We start from the raw sequence: 24434 nt of genomic DNA, 5'->3' as shown, positions 1-24434 counted from the left end.
CCATTTTGGGCTCTGGACACACCGACTCCCCCTTCTTGGGCTCTGGACGCACCAACTCCCCCCTCTTGGGCCGTGGACGCACCGACTCCCCCCTCTTGGGCTCTGGACGCACCGACTCCCCCCTCTTGGGCCGTGGACGCACCGACTCCCCCCTCTTGGGCTCTGGACGCACCGACTCCCCCCTCTTGGGCTCTGGATGTTCGGGCTCCTCCCACTCAGGCGCAGGACGTTCGGGCTCCTCCCAATCCAGGTCTTTGTCCTGTAACAGCTCCAGGCAGTGGTGCTCCCCATGCCCGTACTGCATGCACTGGGTGCACCACTCCTCTTCCTCCCATGTCTTCCTTCCTCTCTGCCTCCTTCTTCTCCCCTCTGTTTGCAGCGGCAGCTCCTCCTCCTCCTCCTCCTCATACTGGGTGGGGCAGATGGCCACTGTGTGCCCATATGCCCCACAGTCGGGGCACAACTCTGCCGCGAGCCCTTTTAAAAACAGCTCCCAGTTGTCATCCACCTCCTCCTGGGCCAGCTCCATTTCTCTTTTTTTTTTTTTTTTTTCAAAAGGTGGCGTTATCCCACTCTGACACCAAATGTGACAAGGATGACAGAGGTTGAGGCTCAGAGACAGTTTTAAAGTTCAAAATAAAGTTTTTTTAATAAACAAAAATACAAAATAAACCGGCACAAGTGCCAAACAAAAAGGTTTCAAAACACAAACTACACAAAACAAAACTTACAAATAAAGCTTCCAGGCTGGGCGTTGCCTTCACTGGATTCAAAAAAACCTAACAAAACAGAAAAACAGCACACACAGACAAACACTCTTCCTCTCTTTCTAGAACTCTCTCTTCTAAATTGAAGGCTGAGGCCTCCTTTTATGCCAGGTGGCTGAGTCCTTAATTGAATGATTAATGGGTTGATTGCTCCCACCTGACGCAATCAACCTGGGCAGGGAGGAGAATTTAACTCCTTCCCTGCCAGTATTTCTAAGGGCAGAGCCCTGCTCTGCCACACCCCCTTATACTGATGGCCGAGTTGTTAATCTAACTGCAATATCTAATCGCAGCAGCGGCCGTGTCTAGGAGGGAGGGTTCAGAAGTATTACTTCCTTTGCATGTTTTTAGTTGCACTCTTAAATGCACCATTTCAAACTGAGTCAGGTAGGAGACTCAAATATCAAATGGGTCTAACTGGAAACTCAGGAATTGATTTCATACATGAATCAAAGAGCACAACAGTCAACATATGTTGTTTGCAGTCCTTCTGGCTCATACAGAAAGTTGCCTGGCAAAATTCAGTTTTGAACTAAGTTGTCTGGCCAGGTTGAAGGAAGCTACAAATATGAAAGAGGTTACAGCCATGGAGAAAGCAGGTGAGGCTTCTTTGTTAATCTAACCCATAACAGCACAGAAACACTGTGTGGGAAACTAGGATTCTTTCTGCTTATTTCTGACAAAGAGAGGGACATCTTCTATCCACAAAGAGCCAGGGATCTGTGTCTCTTCTCTCAGTGGACTGTGAGCCAGTACACAGGGCCCGCGCGAGTCTCAGAAAGAGAGAGGAACATCACTGCTGTTCTGTTCGGCCTCTTCCAAACTCAATGACAATCGACTTCCCCATCAGACAGTACCCATTCACCAGGTCCAGAGTCCTTGTGGCCGTCTCACAGTCTGCGGAGAAAAATCAATTCATCTTGTTAGGAGGAAGGAAAGATTTTGTAAAGTTTGCTCAATGAACTGAAGTTATCGAGCCCACTAATTGTTATTTCATTTTTACTACCCACCTTCTCAATGCGATACATTTTCATGTGGTTTTTTTTTTACTGTCCTCTTACCTTTTTAGGATGCTTGTAATAATTTTGTGGGCTTATAATTGCAATTAGATTATGCTGGTGATTACTAATATAAAAAGCCTAATGTAGCCAAAATGACATATCAATAGCAGGCGACTAGAGCTGAAGAGCAGTTCATCAACTCATCGTCAAACCAACGTAACATGTTTAAAAAAAATTAAGAATAACTGCAAACATCAGGAAAAGAACAGTTCAATAAAAACTAAGAAAATGTCATTTAAAGCTACTTATTTAAGTATGAAGAGTCATACAGTACAGTACTACAGAACCTCACTTTACACTTGCCATCCTCCTTAACTAAAACTATGGGACAGGGACAGAGTTAAATATTTGTACTCTTGTAAAAGGAAACCATGAATAATTTGGAGAGTGAGCTGTAGTTACCAGGGAAGGTTATGAAGGCCTGGCCCTTGAGGCGCCCTGTCAGTAGGCAATAGAGGAGCGGAGGATCACCCGGGGTCTGGAATCGATAGAAGAGCGAGACGAGGTGGGCAAGCTTGGCACACAGACTCAGGTTCTTCAAACACAGCACCTGCACAGGACACACACACACAAATACAGAAATACTGCAAAGGCAAATACACCATTCCAATTGCAATTGCTTGTCAGTACATGAATACCAGTATTATTTGCATTATGTTTTAGTACTGCTCTCTTCAACAGTGTTAATATTTTTTTTAGAAGAAACATATTTTAGTGTAAAACTGAACACTGTTGTGGGACACTGTAACTTTAATCTTCATACTCACCTTTGAGGGCTCCCCTTGCTGGTAGTTCTGAAACCTGGGGATCTGTCGTATCTCCTCTACAGTCTGTCTGTTCCCTCTGATCTCCTCCTCCGAGATTGATTCCACTGCCCCAGTCACCTTTACCAGGGATTCTGTCATGCTGCTTGACAGTTTGCCAATTGGCTGGCTTACACTGAAGCTTCTGGAACTATCCAGTCCTTTGCCCCTGGACTCCGATTGGCTGGGGTTGCTTGGATCACTCTCTGAGAGAACGCTCAAAGGCAGTACCTCCAGGGGTGTGATTGACTGGCTGTTCTCACTGGTAGGGTGCTCCCCTTCTTTCTCAATATCTGAAGAGGGTTTATTTTCTGCCCCACCGAGTAGATCTTTGTAAATGGTGTCTAGTTTTTGGTCTTGTGCAGCCTTGATTTTTTCATCTGCAAATAATCACATTTTTAAATTAAATAATAAAATGACCATGTAGTGTGAACAGCATACGTTTACTGTGTGTGTGTTTTTGAAACCACTTCAGGCTCTGAATAAGAGCTTGGGAGCGTATCACTAGTAGATTTGACCTATATACTACACAGTGTACATTCTTTTCAAACAGTACATTTCTGAAGTGTTAATGATTTCCATTACACGAGAGTAGATGTTAAAACTTCATGCTGATTTGAACTCGGCTCTCGCCATACAATCCTTTTTTTGTTTTGGAATCGCACCATGCAACATAGGTTTAATTACCAGAAAATATGATATCCGAACAGTCACCAGTATGCATAGTGCAGGATGCAACAAAAGTAGGTTAAAATAATGGGTGGTAGAAATCCTAAAAAGTGTTCTTGTACACTAAAGCCATGGCAGGTGTCATGGCAGGTGTCAGTGGAGGTAGAGTGCCCTGAGGAAGCCGTGCCGGTCTGCTCCCTGGAACATAGCCTTCTCAATCTCCATCTCTCTCCGACTCAGCCCCCGGCTCCCTGCGAATCTCTGTGGCAGGGACAGGATCTCCTGGTGCTGTGTGATCTTCTCCTCGATGACTCTCAGCCGGTCTCACTTCGCCCCGGGATCCACGCCCAGCCCCCGACTCTGAACAAGACAAGACTTTTGTGACACAGGCAATCATGGCCTGTCTGGCCCACCTACTGTCAACAGACAAACACATCACATCAGCAGTGCTTTAAATCAAGTACAGAATGACCTATCATCTGCTTTTCATCGGAGGACTTTGTTTTTACTCATGTAATTACTGATGTTAACTCCTTTGCTGAAACCATGCTGGGTGCTGAAGATGGATTATGAAAAGCCTGACGATATGCATAAAGTAGTAACTATCTTGTCAACAACCCCCTCCTAGGTTATAGACTGAATTACGGTCAAAACTGGGGTGGGGGCTATGATATTAATTAGGGATTCTTTTATTAATTTCCCTTGTTATAACGCTGTAGTTTGGAGTCATAGCCTACATGCTGTGCTACTGTGCCAAACCACGGTTAGGTTTTGTGTTCCTCTGTTTCTACTCTACCTTTCCCTGGGAGTCTCTGCTCTGCCACAATCCAATCTCGACCTCACTGAGGCCCAGCTCCCGCAGGCTGGCCTGCTCTTCCTCCCCATCCTGCAGAGACTGAAACTGGGTCAGACTCCTTACTCCGGAAGCTTGACCTCCAAAGGGCTTGTACAGGGCTGCTGGGGCGAAGCACCTCTTCTTGGCTACACACCTAGAGGAAATGATTCAAGCAAGGTGTCCTTTTGAAGTTAAATAGTTATGGAATTAGGACCATGGCCGAATTATATTTTCTGTAAACATTTTTATTTTAAATGAGTTGTAAATAATAGAATTTGCTGTGTTGCAGTTTAATATTTTAACACGGATAACAATCCAGCCCTCCCTGCCACCCCCCAAGCCTGTTCGCTCGCTCGCTCGCTCGCTATGTCTGTGTCGGTACTCACTGATCAATGTTGACGGTGGTATCCAGCTGTTGCCGCAGCAGGTTGTGAAGCTGCCTTTCTCCTAACGTCTCTTGCTCCTCAGGCAGGGGCTCATCCTGGCACCGCTGGCTGCTTACTCTGCGGGGTGAGAGACAGGCAGGACAGCCGCGATGGTATTTTGATTATCAATTGATCATCACATAAGTCTGCAGTTAATTTAGAATAGAAGTTTCTGTTAATCAATTATTCCAACCCTATGTTAATGATTGTGTTGCATTTTCTAAAACATACAAATAATTGGCTAAGTAAAAATATAGGATGCTGATCTCCACCGACATATTGGGCACGCGAAATATAAATAACACGGAACTTATATTTTGGTGCATTTATCAATATGCTATTATTGAAGGGGAAATAAAAACAATATTCACTGGCAGAATGTGCAGTACATTGCAACCGTTACCATAAACTGCGCTATATTGACCCACACATTATCTTACAGGTTAAAACGCTGTTAATGTTTCTGTTTACTTTTTAACGCAACTTAACGACCAGCATGACTCTTCCTCCTCCCCCCCCCCCCCGTTTACTAATGTAAACAAGTAACTCAACTTACCTGCGCATGATATAGAACGATCCCTTTAATTAAAAGCACACCACTTCCTACTCAGTCACAAAGTGTTCTGGGAAAGAACTGGCACTAACGGGGTTTATGGGTACTGTAGTTTTCCACCCGAAACTGCAATTTGTTTGTTTGTTTTTTTTTGTCTTTATAATTCATATTTGATTGCTTTTAAATATACAATCTAATAACAATACATTTTCAGTTCATCTGCCTGCATGTAATCAATACACATTAAAGTATATCACAATGTTTCACGAGTGTCACTATCAATACATGTTTAACTCTGATATGCTCCTGGTATTAAATAAGTTGGAACAAGGGAAAAGTGGTCGGTGCGACCAAGGTAGTGCAATGGAGTACTGTTTGTTTTGTAACTATTCTTGCATTTTTGCAAGTATTCTTGAATGCATTCTGTTTACTAATTAAAAATGGTTATCTCGTATTGAAAATAATCATTTTGCCAGTTTCTCTCAATCTTTAATACATTTCACTTTTCACTAGAGGGTGCTAACGGTTATTGATTTCATCACACTATACTGAACATTTTAATAAGGTTTATTATTCAGAGTGAGGGGCGCCACTTAACACATTTTCTTCCTTTGTGTTATCTAAAAGCCAGTACAGTACTTATTTTTTATAGGAGGTCCCTTTGGATCTAAAATAGACTAAATTATAACCAAACCCATTCATCTTTTTCTCAACAAATTGCACTTGGTTTAAAACGCACGCACGCACGCACACAAACACACACACGTTTTTTTCATTACACTTACATTTTAAGCAGTGCCATTCACACTCATGACATCATGGAAACATCTTCCTCTTCTCCAGGCTAAGCCAAGCCGCCTGTTTTATAACAGTAAGTAAGTGAGTTTGTGTAATCTGGCCCTGCACCAGTATACAGTAGTTCGAAGGTCTGGACTACTTTGAGTGTCTAGCATATCACCCATTGTCCCGGTCCCTCCCTCCTACGAACCCAGGAATGTGTTTGGTTAATGTTTTTACTCGTTGATAGGTGGAGACTAGCTAGAATCCCAGTTTATATTAAAGAGCAAGTCATTGTGCTTTAATAAAGTTGCTGGCTAGTTAGAGGGAGATCTATTAAAGGCTAATCCAGCCATCGAACCAACCAGGAATTTTTGTTTGAGCAATGGTTTCAGGGACGTAGCTCTGTGGTGCCATTGTAAGAATAAAAAAGCACCATTCCAACCCCATGCTGAAGTGTGGAGAGGGGTTTTCTTGAAGAGGGAGGGACAGTATTGTTTGTGGTCCTTATCCCTTCTGCCAGAATTTAACTGACAAGTGTCATGGGATCTCTAATCCCTGACCTGAATGTGACATTCAGTGATGGAGTAACAGCACAATAGCACCTCCATTCATCATGCAAAACACTACTAGATAGAACATGCAAAATAGCCCTGATGCAATGGCCAAGTAAACAAGACCCATTTAGAATGTGGGGTTAGGAATGGCTGGGGGAGGGGAATAAGGTACTTCTCATTGTGTTTTGTTTAATTTGGCTCTGCCTGCAAAAGTATTCAACCACCCTTGCTGGTTTGGGGTGCTTGGGGAGGGACATTTCACCTACTGCTTCTTGAATCTGAAACGCACTGGAACTTGCAAGAGTTACATGGCCCACCATGGTCCATAGGGAGCTAATTGCAACTGACATGAAAGATAACAATACATATTGAAATTAATATGACATCACCACCATAGTTTCTGGCATCACATTGATTTCAGAACTTTTTAAAAAGCATTTGTACTGTACTTTAAAGACCTTTAAACCAGCAAATTAATAGCATTATATTAATAGAATACTGTGTATAATGGAGCTCATGGTCAATCAGATATGTGGACATACATTACTATAGATGCAGGTGGGGATCAGGTGATAAATACAAACCATGCAGTAATTAGTAATGTGACAGAAGAGTTTATAACAGCTAAGTTATTAACATATATAGAATAGAGGCATATGCATTCAGATAACTTCTTTGATATGTGTGGAGTTCTTCTGCAGAACCTTATACTTGAAGCCCCGCCCCTTGCAAATACTGAAAATGAAGATTGGCCAATGGCCTTTGAGACTGGAGTGTTGTGTAAAACTATTGTTTTAAGCATTTACAACAAGCAGAATTATTGGTGATCATGCAGGCTGCATCTTTAATAGCTATCATGCCCCTCCATGCAGTTTTCCCTTTAATTAAGGGAACCTATGTAATTGAAAATTAATCAATGCATTAATTGTTTGTGGCTTTTATTCAGTTGACTGAAGCAAGCTGTTAAGTGTAGGGAGAAAGTGTTTTTTTTGTTTATTTGTGTGGACTAATAATAATAATAATAATAATAATAATAATAATAATAATAATATTATTAATAATAATATTATTATTATTAATAATAATAATAATAATAATAATACTAATAATAATAATAATAATAATAATAATAATAATAATAATAATAATAATAATAAACTACATGGCTTTTAGATTTGTCATGAAAGTTATACTAAATGATGGGGCTGCCTGTGTATTGAGGTATTTTTGCAATGCAATACTGACCACGTTCATGTAGTTTGTGTTTATGAAACAGTGCAAAACAATATTTAACCAAGCCTCCCCATTCCAGAGTGTCCCCTGCAGGCGGCGTTTCCATCCCTTTGCCAACCTGCAATCGGTGGGCGGGGCTGCTGCAGGTGAAAAAATGCGAAGAAATTTCACGAAATATCGTCAGCATCATTACTGTAATACGACTACTAACAATAAGAATAATATGAACACAAGTCTAGCATGTTTTACATTTGCATGCAGAAAATGGTTTAGACAAAGGAAAACGTGCAAATGCTAATCCAAGTGAAAATAGCACCGTGTTTCATTATTTTAAGATCCATAAAACTGAATGCAACACGCAACGGAGTAAAGCATGTACACGGTATATTGCCGTGTACGGTACAGTTAACATGAAAATGTGCGAAAGAGCTGGAAACAAAACTACAATTCTACTGATGCAATTACACGACAAAGTGATAGTGCGTGCAGTGTTAAAAATAAAACATGTAGCCTTCTGAGGTGTGGCTCCTGCAGGGGTGTGGGGATGACGACTAGGTAAGAAATAAAATAACAAATAAGGAGATTCGAAAGTGCTCGGCTGCAATACCTTTGATTGACACTGCATGCAGTGTATGGGGTGGAGACGCAGGGTGGGGTCAGGGACAGGGAGAGGCGGAGGAGAGAAAAAAATTCTACCCGAACTGAGCAACAACAGCAAGGGAGAGTCACACAGAGAAAAGAGGCTTTTCAAAGCGAAAGCTATGGTCTAAGTCCCACCCGAGAAAAGGAATTTAAATGAAAATAAACTGCCGGCGAAACCGTAACCCCACCCGGGCGCCCCCCTCCTCAGCATCTGCCCCTGCCACCGAGATGCACACGGAGGTTCCGAAGAACAAGAAAGTAAGTCAGTTTCACGTTTTCCAAATTGGGATACGGTTTTGTGTGCCTGCTGTATAACTTCCCATGTGTTCAAAACATATTTGAAACCCGTATAGGTTATCAGACTTCTGCTATCCTACAGGGAACGTCTATTCTGTGTCATTGGAGTGTCGCCTGCTTTGGTGGTTAGGTAGCAATTTTGCAGCAGGTCAGTCGGGCACGTTGTTAAAGCTGTAGTCTTGAAAAAAGCAAGTATTCTTTGAGTTCAGCTAACTCGCGGATTAGCGCTTGCAAATCATTGCAGATATCAGCTCCCTCGGTCTTAGGCTGTACAATTGTAAGCGTGCGACAGGAAGGAAGCTCAGATGCAGCGGCAGTGCGAGGCACCATCTTAAGCTTCTCTTAAAGCTACAGTACCGCCTCCAAAAAAACGCTCCTGTGGTCGGATATAATTGGTGCTCCAAGCGAAGGTGTGTGTTGGGGTTATTAATGGTCAATATCAAACTCATGTCTCAGCTCAAGACCAGAGCTGGCAACCTATAAATAAACACGCGTTTATATTTCCAGATTGTTATTATTCTCTATATGGATTTTAATTTGAGTGTAATTTAGATGCAATACTTGTACTGTATTGTACTGGATATACACTTGCATGTGAATAGATTTGAATTAAATTTTTATATCATGTAAATACATTTCCACACGTTTCAGTTGCAAAACCAAGGGAAGTCTCACAGGATTACTCAGGTTTATTCACATGAATTCAAAACAAGGTGAATGGTATTTTTTCAACAGTCGTCCTCTATGTAATGCTGAGTGTAATTTAATGTCATAGTACACAGTGTCATGTTTAAACACCTCATTTAATCCGTCATTAAGAAAATATATTGCCTGCAAAAGAAGCCTAAATGCCACATAACATTTATGGGGTGTCATTGTTTCAGCTGGGCTGTAAATACCAATCGACAATTGAAGCCTTAGGTCTGATAAAGGCCCTTCAACTGGAATACAGGATGCGCAGTGTAGTCTAGTGAGTCCCCACGGAGAGCTGAGGGACCTGGAGGCAGTGTGGTTTTGTGGTTAGAGCTGATTGATGAGGAGGTAGTGTAGCATACATGTTGAAGCTTAGGGACTTGGTGGAAGTATGTAATTGGAATGGGGAGCTGGCTAGAAGGCAGAATGTCTTGGTGGTTGAGGGGCAGAGAGCCAAGGGGCTGTGAGGCATTTGGATTAATGGGACTGGAAGGTCTGTATGTTTACAGTGACTGCAGGAATGGAATACAGTACAGTATCTGAGGGTCAGCGAGGCAGTGTGGGCTAGAGGTTAAGAACATAAGAAAGTTTACAAACGAGAGGAGGCCATTCGGCCCATCTTGCTCGTTTGGTTGTTAGTAGCTTATTGATCCCAGAATCTCATCAAGCAGCTTCTTGAAGGATCCCAGGGTGTCAGCCCTAACAACATTACAGGGGAGTTGGTTCCAGACCCTCACAATTCTCTGTGTAAAAAAAGTGCCTCCTATTTTCTGTTCTGAATGCCCCTTTATCTAATCTCCATTTGTGATCCCTGATCCTTGTTTCTTTTTTCAGGTCGAAAAAGTCCCTTGGGTCGACATTGACAATACCTTTTAAAATTTGGAATGCTTGAATCATTCAAATTAAATATATGTTGCAGCAGGTTACAGCAGAACAGAACATTTGAAAATCAGCATGGGGCAGTGTGGTCTTTTGGCTCGAGCTAGGAGGGGACTTGGACAAAGTGACCCAATGATAAGGGGATCACTGGCCTGAGAGACCCTGATTACTGCAGAACCAGGACATAGAAGCCACCTGTTATTTCCATGGCAACAATCCAGCTGGCTGCCTGGCCCAGGAGATTAGTGTTTCCAGGTCAGGGTTGAGGTGTTCAAGGTAGAGGTGGGGACATCACTATCAGTGATGTGTTGTAGTGATGTGTTAAGGTTTTCATTTATTGTTGTTGTTTGTAGCAACATATATTTTATTTCAAATACCATACTGTATTATGATATAGACCAATTGGAGCCAACAGGGTTGAAAGGTCACGTTCTCACACGAATTTCTGAATTAAGGAAATGAAAGGCTACTCCTCAGCACTTTATCTGAATTTAACTGATTCAACGATATAGTCTTTACTGTAAGGGGGGGCGGGGGTAATGAATGGCAGTATTGGAGCAACATAACCTGCAAGATTACAAACACTCGAACAAAGGAAAGTTAAAGGAAATGTAAATTAAAAGCACAAAAGATATATGCTTTTCTTGCTTTACAAACTTAAAAAAGTGAAGCAACAAAAAATATTGTAAGTTACTAGATGCTTTGCGAGTCTTCTACGCTTGGTAGAAATTCAGTGCATTTCAGAAACATCAGCCTTCTATAAAATCCTTAAGTCCTTTTGCATTATTGCAGTTATTGCCATAACACATAGCCACATTATTACAGACACTCAGTGTCAATAAAAGACCCCCCCCCCACACACACACACCTCCCTCCCACACTTCCCTGGGTATCTCAGCTAAAAAAGCTATTTGCTGGTGCACTGCCTCTTTAAGACAGGGTGAGCTGATTGAGAACAGGAGGCTGGCTTGGAGGATATGCATGGAAGGTCACAGCTGTGCAGGGCGTTGCGGGGGGGGGGGGGGGGGGGGTAGGGGGGGTGTTCATGACAGACGGAGCTACACAACACAATTCCAATCATTTCAAATTGGTCTCACTTTCCCATCATGTGGAGAACTGGGGACAGAGACATAGAAAATAACAAATCATTTAGCTGTGTTAAATTCTGGTGTCAAAAGAACCCCCCTAAAAGTGAGAGCGAGAATCTGTCCTCAAACACAGAAACCCTGTCTCTGCTGACCAAGCATCCCACTGTGGAATGGAGAATTCTTAGAAAAACTGCATGTGCGCCATTTTCATGAAAATCAAGTATCATCTGTACCATTGCAGTCGGTATCAGATTGCTGGACAACCCCTCATTGATACACTGCTGTGTATTTTCCATATACAGGGTATGAGTATGATGAGCTTCACTGCCTCCTACACTTTGTTTTCATAATTTAGTTATGAAACTAAAAGCTACCTTAAGGCATGACTCACCAGTAATTTGCCCTTGATCAGGCATGTACTAGTCAGATTATTATATATGAAATAGGGATTCATAAGGCACCCCGCAGGTATGAAGAAACACATCTCAGTGCTGACCATTCAGTATCAGTGAGTAATGTTTTAATGATCTAAACAGTGGATTATCTATATCAAATATTACACTCCATTAACCCCCTATTGATTGCACTGTATATTTTTCTTGCATTAGGTAAGTTAGCAGCCTCTCATTTTCCCCTGTTCCAGTTCTCACCCTTAACCTGCTGTACCTGACTCCTCTGTAGAAGAACTATTGGACAAAGTTTGTATAGGAAACACAAAGCTGCAAAATTGGCTACAGGGCGAAGCTGGTAGCTCAGCTCTGAGCCTCTAATAAGGAACTCTTACTGAGAGCTGCAGCCTGTTTGTTGTAACTGTCGTGGCCCCCCTTTGCTGCCCCCCCCCGATAGGAAGCTGTAGAGGGAGTATTGTACTGGGATTGCACACACCCGCCTCCGCCCACTGTCCCCAAATTGACATCACATGAGCCACCCCTGGCCCGTTCCCGAGGGGAGGGAAGCTTGCTCTGGAATCTGCACAGAGAGATGTTAGTGATTTGGGGGTTATCAGGGTCCCCTTCTCTCTGCATGGAGAGCAATGATAGCACCTACTGGGGCACTGCTTTGTGCTTGTGCTGGGAGGAGCATGGATTTTCACATTTGAATATTCTTTCAAATTGAAATAAATATTCACATTTTCCTTTTTTTTTGTTTTCAATTGTCTGAAATTGAATTATTTGCCTATAGTAAAAAAAAAAAAAAAAATCACGAGAGAAGTACAACAAAGACTAAGTGCTCTTCGGTAAAGTAGAATGTATGTTATTTATGTTAGACTTTTGCATGATATCTTTTGGAGAGACATTTACAAAATTGTCTTCTCATAAAAAGCCTTTCAACTGTTTGTTTTTTTTCCACTAAATTAAATTACTTTTATTTGTGTTTATTTTTTGTTCTAAAAAGGTGTTAATCAGAGTACTCCAAATACTTTTAAAAACAGAAGTTTGTTTCTTTATTCCCTAGTTGTGTTCAGCTGTTTGCTACTCTCACTTCCTTAGTTTCCCAAGTTTACTTTCAGGGGGTCAGATTCCTTTGGTGAGTTTAGGAGTGATCAGACACTGAGATACTCAAGGATGGAAACAACATAGATCCACAACCGAAGCACACTGTATGGAATGAACATAAACCCTACTTGTTTTAAAAAAAACAAAAAACTGAAGTTCAGAATTTGAAGAGAGATTGTTATTTTTGTATGTCGACTCCCAGGCTCCTAATCCCCTCACCCTCTCTGTGACATGGTTAGTTAGCCCGTGGCAAGAGAGCAGGGTGGGGCCCCACGTTCCGGTGAACTCCCTGTAGGCTCGGGAAGGGAGGAGTGGAAAATTTTGAAGCAGAGCCGGAGATAAAGTCGTCTATCTACAGTATCTTCATTGCTGTTTGGAAAGTTGGGCAGCTCCCCTGTACTGTTGTAAAACACTGATGCTGAAAGGTCGCCAGCGCGGCCCATGAGACCAGGGGCCAGCACCCATTACAGCCGCTGCAGGGATTCTGCATTAGAATAGACCTAATCTAGTCTATTCAGAGCTTGACTTAATCAATTTTGTGTTTGGAAAATTACAAATTTAAGCATGGAGAATAGATAAATGTTTCAACGTTTATAACCTGATAGAAAACGTTTGTTTACTGGATCATTGGTTTTATGAGTAATTGTATGAAATATGAAGGGATGGAAATAAGACTCCTATTGCTTAGCAGTTTCACCCATTCCAGGTTGAAAGCTTGATTTACCCCCAGTCTGTAACAAGCTCAGGGGTGTCCTATTCAACTCAAACACCAGAGCTCTTTTGTTGTGTATTTATGACCTGCGGTATTTCCCTGTCCTGTTGTGCTATTCAATCAAACGTCCAGTCGTAGAAGGACACTGCCCAGACAAACACCTGCATTAGCAAAAAAAAAAACCTCAAATATATACAGTGAATCTCTCTTTCATTTCTGCCCAGTGAGCATCCTGTATCCATTGCACTCCTACAGCCCCTGCTCTTTAGTACGAGAGAGCTGTACTCACACCCACTTCCAAACACTGCAGTCCCTCTAAACCATCCCTCTCCCCAGATTATGCAAACTCCTCTCCTTCTTGGCATCACTGTAATTTGCACTCCTATCCAAACCATTAACCATTGAGGTTCTCCTTCAACTACCACCCCCTCCCCCCCACAGCTTCCGATATCCAAAACACTGAGAAACCCTCCCCTGCAGTGACATTGCAGAGTGCTCGGCTCAGCAGAGCACCCCTCTTCTCTGTTCAGTTTTAAGCCTCTCTTGCTACCCTCTCTGGTCCGGGTGAATGGAGCTACAGGGTAGATTTCCAGCCTGCTCCCGATTCGCTTCACAGCCTGGCTGGAGGGGGTGGGGGGCTCAGCTGTTTCCTTCTCTTGCCAAGTCTATATGGCAGCTACACAGTACATTAAAGAGCTGCGACGAGGATGGGGTTCTAATCCGAAGATTGTACATCATATTACAATAGAACAACCCCAGTAACCCACGACGTTACCTTTAAAAGCAGAGGAGCACTTTCCCGTACAGTGCGTTTATTTTAGACGTCATTCATGCCTTGTCAAATTGATTTATGAATGATGTCATATGAACGAATGCAAAAATGATCGCTTCTTTGACTCAAAATACCGTTTTGTTTCAATATTCAAAAATGTGTATATAACCACTCAATATTTAAGTGTGTGTCCTCTGCGTTAGTTGAATGTGTCTCTGGTAATGGTGCACATACTGTTCATATAACAACTCCCATTTTTGTGTCCATGTGTGAAATTATGGCAAGCCTTAAAAACCTTGTAACCAGCAAATGTGACCGCTCGTGCCTGCTGGGCGGCATGTTCTTCTGTATCCAAGACTTCACAAACTACTGATATTGTGTAGCTTCCCTGTTTAAACAGGTGGCAATCATGGAGACCGACAAATATTTCTCGAAAGCATTTTAAACACCTAACAGACAAATTACATTAAAATATGTGTGTGTGTGTGTGTGTGTGAGTTTGTGTACACACGTGCATGATTATTACCCTACTAAGTTTCGTTGGGCACAGCTGCAGTGTTCAAGCACGTTTGTTTGCAGATTTAGTGGTAGCCATCTGTCCAGGCAGTCCCTTCCTGTCTGTTCTCTACCACACCTCACAGTGGAATTTCCTCAAGCTCTGTGGAAGGGTATGGGGCTGCTGTTCCAGGGCCTTACCAAGATGGGGGCTCAAATAGACTGATGCCTGAGCCATTGGTCCTGGGGGGAACGCAGTAAAGTAAATCACTTCACAGATGCTTCTCATTGTTTCATTAAGTCACAGGTGTACCTAAGGGTTAAGGGGCCCTGCTAGCCTGTGTTCAGCTGCTGTACCTCTTTCCCCAGGGAAAGCAGAGCAGCTGAGAACCTCTCTATATTAAAATCATTGCCAACATTGTCTGTTAAACCATCTTCACATAGAATATCCTTTTACTCCTGAAGTCAGAATCCGTTCGATTGGCATTCACGTTTTGACTAGGTAACACACACACGCTGCTCGTTTTTGAGCTGTGCATTTAGGCATCATCGGGACAACTTCTTAGGAGGATTTAAATCGAGGACACAGTGGCCTCCGTTTGGGCCCTTTATAAACAAATTGCAAGCAAATTACCCCCTCCATAATATATGTATTACATGGTCACTTTGCAAACAGTGGAAAATCTGTGACATAAGTTGTGGCTTGTGGCGGGCTAATGAAAGCTAGGAACATTTGTTACAATGAGTTAGTCAACCAGCTGTTTCTGTCCATACTTTCTTTTCCAGAAGAGTGCAACTACAAGGCATTTACATCTGCCATAGTGTACACTGTAGAGCAGGCATGGGTACTGTAGAACAAGGGATGTACTGTAGCAGTTCGTTCAGGCAGACAGCAGCTGAATGCAGTCAGCACAGCTATCTTAGGGGAAACACTGAACGCACCCACAGTTCTTGACTCTTGGTACCGTCACCCCACCCCTTAATTGAGGAAAAAAGCACTGTTACTCAGAAAGATCTAACCAATACTCAAAGGCACACTCCCCGGCTAATTGTTATTTTACCGTGTGTCTAATTTTGGAAACTCTTTTTGGAAAGGGTGTGGTGTTACAGGCGTATGCTCGTCCAAACTTTATTGGTTTGTTTTCAGCCTGTCTGAGTGTGATGTCAAAGGTCAGTGTGTGTTACAGAAGAGGCCATTGGGTTTTGAGGTTCGTGTTGGGACCCAGTCGGGAGTGGTATTCAAGAAGACCTCTCGCCACAATAAAACAGGCTGTCTGAAAGGATCTTAGTCACCCAGAAGCTTTTAGTATCGTCGGATATGAAGCAGCAGCAGCAGCCCCAACCGCCCATTCCTGTGTTTTCAAGACTGTTTCTCTAAATGTATTGGAGTTTGAGTCGTATACATTTATAAACTAACATAGCTACATTTTATTTTCCCCATACAGACCGACTAGCACAATAACTGATGACTTGTGAACGTGTGTCAAATTGATTTAAACCAGTCCTTCATTTTGTATTCTCGCTTACTGCAGCGTTATAGTGGTTTGCTTATAATGTTTTACTCTATTAAAGCGTGAGGGTATCTAACTCCCCCAAGGAAATGAGATAAAAATGTCAATGGGACCTTTCCTGCTCAAACAATACACTTGATGTAATTGTGGTGGATGCGGTTTATGACTTCTTATGACTTTCAAGTCTGTTGATTTAAGAGGTAACTGAAGATTTACACATTTTATTTTTAAAGGTGTATCAACCAAGCCTGTTTCTTACCTCAATAGCATAACAACATTCTCACAAGTCCTGTGTTGTTTTGCTGTTGATCTTTTTATTGACTCAGGTAAAGCCAGTTTTTCCTGCCACAACATTTTCACTTCCTGTGTTACAGGACATAGAACCCCCCCCCCCTCCCACTGAACCTTATAGTCACAGTATATGCTGTATTTTGAAAACCCTGCAGAGTGGTTGGAAAGGTGAAACTTGCTGTTTTCTTTTCCATACATTTTTTTTACCCCTGTTTTTATTAAAAATTTTTTTATAAATGTCCTATTGAAGATCAACCAATAACCTCCGTTCATGCCATCAAGCCAATAGCCTCTTTTCACTTTGCAAAGCTACTTAACCCTGGATGTAAGGAACCAGCCAGGCTAGTCTGTGCTGATGTGGGCGCCTGACCAGCGGTTGCTGTACTGTAACACAATGAGATGGTTTTCCTGTCTAACGTACTGGAGAGCAAAGGCCAATGTAGCGCTCCCTTTCAGGATCCCCAGGATTGACAACTCAGCAAAAACAGGATTCAAACAACACTAAGTCTTACCCGGCACTCCACACAGATCTGCCCCCCACTGGGGACCCCCTATACCAGGTTGCTAGTTGTAAATTAAGTTGTGTTTCTCCACTATAGGGAAACAGACCATTTACAACCAAACCTTGAATGGAGCTTTAAGAAAACAGCAGTAAAACCAGGAGGGACTGCTATGGAATGGGAGGCTTTTTTCCATCTCTATCCCATTCACACTGTGAATAAATAAACAAGAAATGTAATTTTTTTTAAACAGGAAAGAAGAGCTTTTGACTTTAGATTGCAGTTTGAGACCCCTTGCTTTCCCATCCCCCACCCTAACACACTCCCCCTCTCACACTCTCTCTCTTTCTCTCTCACTCTCCTTTTTCAGGGCACAACCAATCCCAAGGATTCCTTTCCCAGCAGCACACTGACGCCAGAGGGGATGCCAGCCATAGAAGTCAAGCTGGAGCCCATAGAACCGGGAGCTTCGGTGAGTGAGTGAGCCAGACCTGAGCGGTGGATCCCAGCATGCGCTTCCTGCACAGTGGGGTGGGGGTGATTAGTGGGAGCTGTGTGAAGTTAAAGCTGAAGGACGGGGGATATGTGCTGTTTAATGGACTGTACACCACTTTGAAGGGGATGTACAGAGACATTCCATCTTTTGTCCCTCCAAACACACACATTAAATAATTGCAATAATAGAAAGAATGCATACTGGCATGACACAATTGGTGGTAAAAGGTTTTTCAAAATCTTGTTTCTTTGGTTTACAGAAAGAGCAAATATGCTAGTAGTTTGTTTTGTATTTTTATTTTTTTTTCAAATTGGGTGGCATCTGCTATTTTCTATTGTCATACACACAAAGAATGTTTCCGCATTTCTTATACAGTATGTGAGTGTGTGTGTGTGTACATAGACAAGTGTTATTAATTGAACAGTACTTTTAAAAACAACGTGGCAGTGTATTATGAGACATTCCATATTTTAAAGACCTTGGCAGGAGTCTCGTTGTGTAAATTGGTTTAATGCAGTAATTCCCAGGCACAGAAAGTAACACCATTCCCAGCTGTCCAGAACTGGGACCCTGTACTTCATGAACACAACATTTTCATCTCCCTAGAATTGTTGCCCAGTTGACAGCTAATGAAAGACCACTTTGATGACCACAATACCAACGCAAATCTGAATATTGTATCCTGCTTTTCTAAGGTGATCTTCTCACAGAACCATGGGAACAAACTTTCCTGAAAATTCCTCTGTGGAATCTGCAGCATCCCAGCCAGGTTGCCATAGAAACCAGCCTCCAGCAAGCCTTGTATAGAAACTGAAACCAGCCCCACCCCCACCCACATTTACACAAATGTGCACACATGCAGAGTTTCAGTGATTACACTGGGTGTGGCCTGGGGACGTTGAAGTCTTTTGGGTACTTGCCTGGCCCCTCACCCCCCTCTAATGGCAAATCATCCTTCTTTGTCCTCGACTTTCCTAATTGTCTATAGAAGTAGAATCCGCTCACTGCATCTGAGATGGTGCAGTCTCCTCTGCTCTATCTCTGCAGGCATTTGCAGTTGAAATGCATAGCAATAATGATTTGTTTTTTTGTGCCATATTAGTTAATGCGCTACGTGAGCAACACGCAGGGTGTATGGCCTGCTGTGAAATATTTCAACACACTCGAGAAATGTTTTTGTTATGCTTGTACTTTGGAAATGAGGTAATGCGTTCTTGGGTAGGTCAAAGCCATTTTCTAATAATGGGAAATGCTGACCCCTACGTGTGTGACGATACAATGGAATATCAAAGCTGTTAACTATGTGTCTTAGTGGGAGGGAAACTTTTGGAAGGCGATAAGAAGCTTTCATTGGGGCTGAGAGGTTGCTGGTGTGCACCCAAGCTTCTGTCAGTTTCAGATGGACTGTCTCTTAAGCAGAGGCTCATGCTTGCAAGCATTGGCAAGCACTTTCATGTTTACCTATATCCTGAAAAGTACATTCAATAACCTGGTGTATAGTAATTCCTCCAAGCACTTGACGTTTAACATTTGTTTCGGCATTATTCAATAGGCTGCAGATGCAGGTTGACCTACTTTTTCATGACACCAACACCTTCAATGTTTTCCACCAGTCTTTCACATTGATGTTGGGTGACTTTATGCCACTCCTGGAGACAGTGTCTCGCACCCACTGTGAAATGTGGTAGAGGATCGGTGATGATCTGGGGGGTGCTTCAGCAAGGCAGGAATCGGGCAGCTTTGGCATGAATCAAGCCAAGTACAAGGTTGTCCTGGAAGAAAACTTGCTTCCTTCTGCTCTGACAGTGTTCCCCAACTCTGAGGATTGTTTTTTCCAGCAGGACAATGCTCCATGCCACACAGCCAGGTCAATCAAGGTGTGGATGGAGGACCACCAGATCAAGACCCTGTCATGGCCAGCCCAATCTCCAGACCTGAACCCCATTGAAAACCACTGGAATGTGATCAAGAGGAAGATGGATGGTCACAAGCCATCAAACAAAGCCGAGCTGCTTGAATTTTTGCGCCAGGAGTGGCATAAAGTCACCCAACATCAATGTGAAAGACTGGTGGAGAGCATGCCAAGACTCATGAAAGCTGTGCTTGAAAATCAGGGTTATTCCACCAAATATTGATTTCTGAACTCTTCCTAAGTTAAAACATTAGTATTGTGTTGTTTAAAAATGAATATGAACTTATTTTCTTTGCATTATTCGAGGTCTGACAACACTGCATCTTTTTTGTTATTTTGACCAGTTGTCATTTTCTGCAAATAAATGCTCTAAATGACAATATTTTTATTTGGAATTTGGGAGAAATGTTGTCAGTAGTTTATAGAATAAAACAAAAATGTTCATTTTACCCAAACACATACCTATAAATAGTAAAACCAGAGAATCTGATAATTTTGCAGTGGTCTCTTAATTTTTTCCAGAGCTGTATACATACACATACAGGGTAGGTGGGGCTGACCGTTTTAAAAGGCTACAGTTTCATGTGATTTGAATAGAATGAGGGAGGCTATTCATACAGACAATCTCAATGCAGCTCAGAGCCAGGTAAAGGCAGGTTTAGAGAAAACGATCACCGCACAATATGGGGAAACATAACTCTGAATGATTACAAAGGCTAACAAATAGTAGGGGAAATGCCAAAAAAATGTATTGTAATGACATTTGTAGCTACTCTTTAAATACAATAAGAACTAGGTTTTAAAACCCTTTTTTTAAAGGTATTATTATTATTATTATTATTATTATTATTATTATTATTATTATTATTGCTAATTAAGTTTAGCAGCCATCTGGTTGCAGCGAGAGGTAAAAGGGAGTGGGGGGGAGAAAGATTCAGCAGAAGCTTCATCCCAAGAGACTGGAGAGGGAGTGAAAGTGAGAAAGAAGAAAAGAAAATAAAAGAAAAAAGGTTTGCGTTGGTGTTGTTGCTATGGGGTGAAAAGAGGGGGAGGGTTTAAACTGCAAGGAGAGATGAAGGATGGCTACACTCCAGAGGGGAGGGAGGCTGAGAAAGTAGGGAGGGAAATGATGGGAGTGGTTGAGAATGTGTGTGTGTGTGTGATAGAGAGAGAGAGAGAGAGAGAGAGAGAGAGATAGTGAGAGTGAGGAAAGGGAGACACGGGGAAAGGAAGGGAATGTGAAGAGAGAGAAATTAGGGAAGGGGCTGGAGTGTGAGAGGACAGGGAGAGTGAAAAAAAATGATTGAAGTGTAAGAGAGATGGAGCGAGACAGTGAGCTAACACTGTCTAGTTGCTATGGCAACCAAAGGCCTTTTCCACCCACTCCCCTCTTTCTCTTTCAATGTTCTCTCTGCTGACAGTGCTGTGTGGCTGAGAAACAGGAAGTGGGCTCTGTGCTCAGATTTCGAGTCTGTCTGCAAATGCACAGTGCAGTCCTCAGTCACCAGGGAGTTGGGGGGGGGGGTTGAGACAGACTGAGATAAAAGGAAACCGGAAACCTCACATTCTCACACTCTGTCAGGGCATCGAAGTATGTGTGTGACACGGTAAACTAGCCCCTCCACATTGGAGCAGGGCTGTGATACTGTAAGCTGGGGGCCATACATTGCTCTTTGATTTATTGTTTTAGAATAGTCGCCCTGTGATCTAGTATGTTTCTAAGGCAGGTGAACCTCCAGGATGGTTTGTCTGCAGAATGGGAAGCTTCATGAGTTAAAATGAATCGGGAGTTATCTAGTGTATTTTCACAGTCGCAGTACTTTCACCTGAATGCTCTTGTATTACATATAGTTGTCATGGTGATCTACTTTATCATGATAAAGCTAATTTTGTATTTATAGCCTTAGCGGGGGATGTACAGTACTGTGCAAAAGTTTTAGGCAGGTGTGAAAAAATGCTGTAAAGTAAGAATGCTTTCAAAAATAGACATGTTAATAGTTTATATTTATCAATTAACAAAATGCAAAGTGAGTGAACAGAAGAAAAATCTACATCAAATCAATATTTGGTGTGACCACCCTTTGCCTTCAAAACAGCCTCAATTCTTCTAGGTATACTTGCACACAGTTTTTGAAGGAACTCGGCAGGTAGGTTGGCCCAAACATCTTGGAGAACTAACCACAGTTCTTCTGTGGATTTAGGCAGCCTCAGTTGCTTCTCTCTCTTCATGTAATCCCAGACAGACTCGATGATGTTGAGATCAGGGCTCTGTGGGGGCCATACCATCACTTCCAGGACTCCTTGTTCTTCTTTACGCTGAAGATAGTTCTTAATGACTTTCGCTGTATGTTTGGGGTCGTTGTCATGCTGCAGAATAAATTTGGGGCCAATCAGATGCCTCCCTGATGGTATTGCATGATGGATAAGTATCTGCCTGTACTTCTCAGCATTGAGGAGACCATTAATTCTGACCAAATCCCCAACTCCATTTGCAGAAATGCAGCCCCAAACTTGCCTGCAGACATTCGTGTACTGCTCTCCAGCCCTTAGGCGAACAAACTGCCTTCTGCTACAGCCAAATATTTCAAATTTTGACTCATCAGTCCAGAGCACCTGCTGCCATTTTTCTGCACCGCAGTTCCTGTGTTTTTGTGCATAGTTGAGTCGCTTGGCCTTGTTTCCACGTCGGAGGTATGGCTTTTTGGCCGCAAGTCTTCCATGAAGGCCACTTCTGACCAGACTTCTCCGGACAGTAGATGGGTGTACCAGGGTCCCACTGTTTTCTGCCAATTCTGAGCTGATGGCACTGCTGGACATCTTCCGATTGCGAAGGGAAGTAAGCATGATGTGTCTTTCATCTGCTGCAGTAAGTTTCCTTGGCCGACCACTGCATCTACGGTCCTCAACGTTGCCCGTTTCTTTGTGCTTCTTCAAAAGAGCTTGGACAGCACATCTGGAATCCCCTGTCTGCCTTGAAATTTCTGCCTGGGAGAGACCTTGCTGATGCAGTATAACTACCTTGTGTCTTGTTGCTGTGCTCAGTCTTGCCATGGTGTATGACTTTTGACAGTAAACTGTCTTCAGCAACCTCACCTTGTTAGCTGAGTTTGGCTGTTCCTCACCCAGTTTTATTCCTCCTACACAGCTGTTTCTGTTTCAGTTAATGATTGTGTTTCAACCTACATATTGAATTGATGATCATTAGCACCTGTTTGGTATAATTGTTTAATCATACACCTGACTATATGCCTACAAAATCCCTGACTTTGTGCAAGTGTACCTAGAAGAATTGATGCTGTTTTGAAGGCAAGGGTGGTCACATCAAATATGGATTTGATTTAGATTTTTCTTCTGTTCACTCACTTTGCATTTAGTTAATTGATAAATATAATCTATTAACATGTCTATTTTTGAAAGCATTCTTACTTTACAGCATTTTTTCACACCTGCCTAAAACTTTTGCACAGTACTGTATGTGAGTGTAAAAACGTTTTAACAAGTATGGATTTACAGCCTTGTCTGTTCGTCTGCCAGTCTGACAGCTCCAGCCTCCTCTGTTCTCCCAGGCACTTTGTTCTTGGTTGTTAGAAAAAGAAGCACCTTGAGCTCAGAAGTGCCAATAAATTAGATTACCTACAACTGCAATAGTATTGTCAGTTGTGTTTAAAAAAAAAAATCAAATCCCCCTTTCAGGGAGGCTTGGCTGAGATTCGGAATCTCATTTCTAGTGCTAAGGAGGGGAGAGGCTCAGCTGTAGCTGGGTAGGACTGAGAAATCAACATGGCCAGCATTGAGTCTGGGATTCAAACCCAAGCTATAATGTTATGTTTCCGTCTGCACCTTTAAAAGTGGGTTTCCTCCCATTCCCATTTTACATCCTGATTGTCAATGGTTCCAACCACAGTCACAATCAGATTTAAATAAAGGTCAGAGACAATAATAATGGGGTTTTATAGACTTTAATGGCAGTTTGTATAGAAATAAGACCTTGATTAGCAATGATTCTTTATTAGTTTAACATTAGGTAGTCGAAGATAAGTGCTAGTCTGGTTTTGTGAAAATGGACTGCTGTACTTGATTGAGTAATGTTACATTAGGAAAATGTGTACTTCAATTTGTTTTTAACTGATATATAACCAGGAAGACTTGTGCATTTATATGTCGTGTCCAGCAGCACACATAGTTAATGATCAACTCAGCAGGCTGATTGATATTTGTTCTGCAAACAAACTGTATGTGCTTGGCATAGTAAGCATTAAAAACCTGTACCCGTCTCCCTTAAGGATCAGTGGGTTCATTCAAGGAGGTCTGTTCCATGATCTAAACATTGATGGATCAACATACAGCCTATATTAATACTGCTGGTGTGTTCCCCTGGGGACAAAATACATTTAAAAAGAGAAAGGTGTGTATTAAAGGTATTTCTTTTGAAGCCCTGTGAAAGGGGTCAGATTGAGTTACTTGGCTATCACAGAGCTTGGAAGGTGACTGTTGTTCTAACTGGTAATTATGTAAACTAACTGGGCTGTAAACAAGATCCACAGAAACATGGAAGACAGTAAAGAGCACAATGCAAGGATGCGTTTTCTTCAAAAATTGCACCTTGATTACACTTCAATATGTAATTTTTTTTATTCATAGAATAAATTAACATGATTATAGGGACACTGTAGCTTTACGACCGGTAAAGTTTTGTTGTTGAATGTTTATCAAGAAGGCAAAGTGCATTTGGAAATGTGCCATATTACTTTCCAGCCCAGCCAGGTTCTATGTGGTGCCTCTGTGAGCTGTTTCCTTGTGGGTTGGGTGGGGCAGGCAAGAGCAGACAGACATTGCTGCTGTGGACCACACCCTTCCTCACACAGCCTGCATATCCACCAGCAGCATATCAACACCGAGCTGGAATGTTCCCTGGAACCAGGAAGCAGCACTCTGTGCAGATCAGAGATAATAAGCAAATTGCTATGTTA

At 42.3% G+C, this 24434-nt stretch overlaps 1 protein-coding gene and 1 pseudogene across 2 annotated transcripts in view; one reads left to right on the top strand and one right to left on the bottom strand.

Moving 5' to 3' along the window:
* Positions 1 to 568: 568 nt before the first annotated feature.
* On the bottom strand, positions 569 to 6039 carry LOC131697877 (RNA-binding protein 41-like; annotated as a pseudogene).
* A 1863-nt stretch (positions 6040 to 7902) lies between these two features.
* Positions 7903 to 24434, top strand: part of LOC117412552 (Krueppel-like factor 8) — a 28139-nt gene continuing 11607 nt past the window's right edge. Inside the window, exons 1-3 of one of the 2 annotated variants that reach the window (XM_058989253.1) lie at positions 8495 to 8580; positions 10147 to 10446; positions 17427 to 17528. In XM_058989253.1, the coding sequence (XP_058845236.1) occupies positions 17481 to 17528 (48 nt within the window). In that variant the 5' untranslated portion in view covers positions 8495 to 8580; positions 10147 to 10446; positions 17427 to 17480. Of the gene's footprint in view, positions 8581 to 10146; positions 10447 to 17426; positions 17529 to 24434 lie in introns of both variants that reach the window. The other variant, XM_058989251.1, reaches the window with a different exon arrangement.

This window comes from Acipenser ruthenus, chromosome 16 (genome assembly GCF_902713425.1).
Source record: "Acipenser ruthenus chromosome 16, fAciRut3.2 maternal haplotype, whole genome shotgun sequence".
Taxonomy (NCBI): Eukaryota; Metazoa; Chordata; class Actinopteri; order Acipenseriformes; family Acipenseridae; genus Acipenser; species Acipenser ruthenus.
The sequence above is the reverse complement of the archived record's forward strand: the minus strand, read 5'-3'. Positions and strand labels throughout refer to the sequence as shown.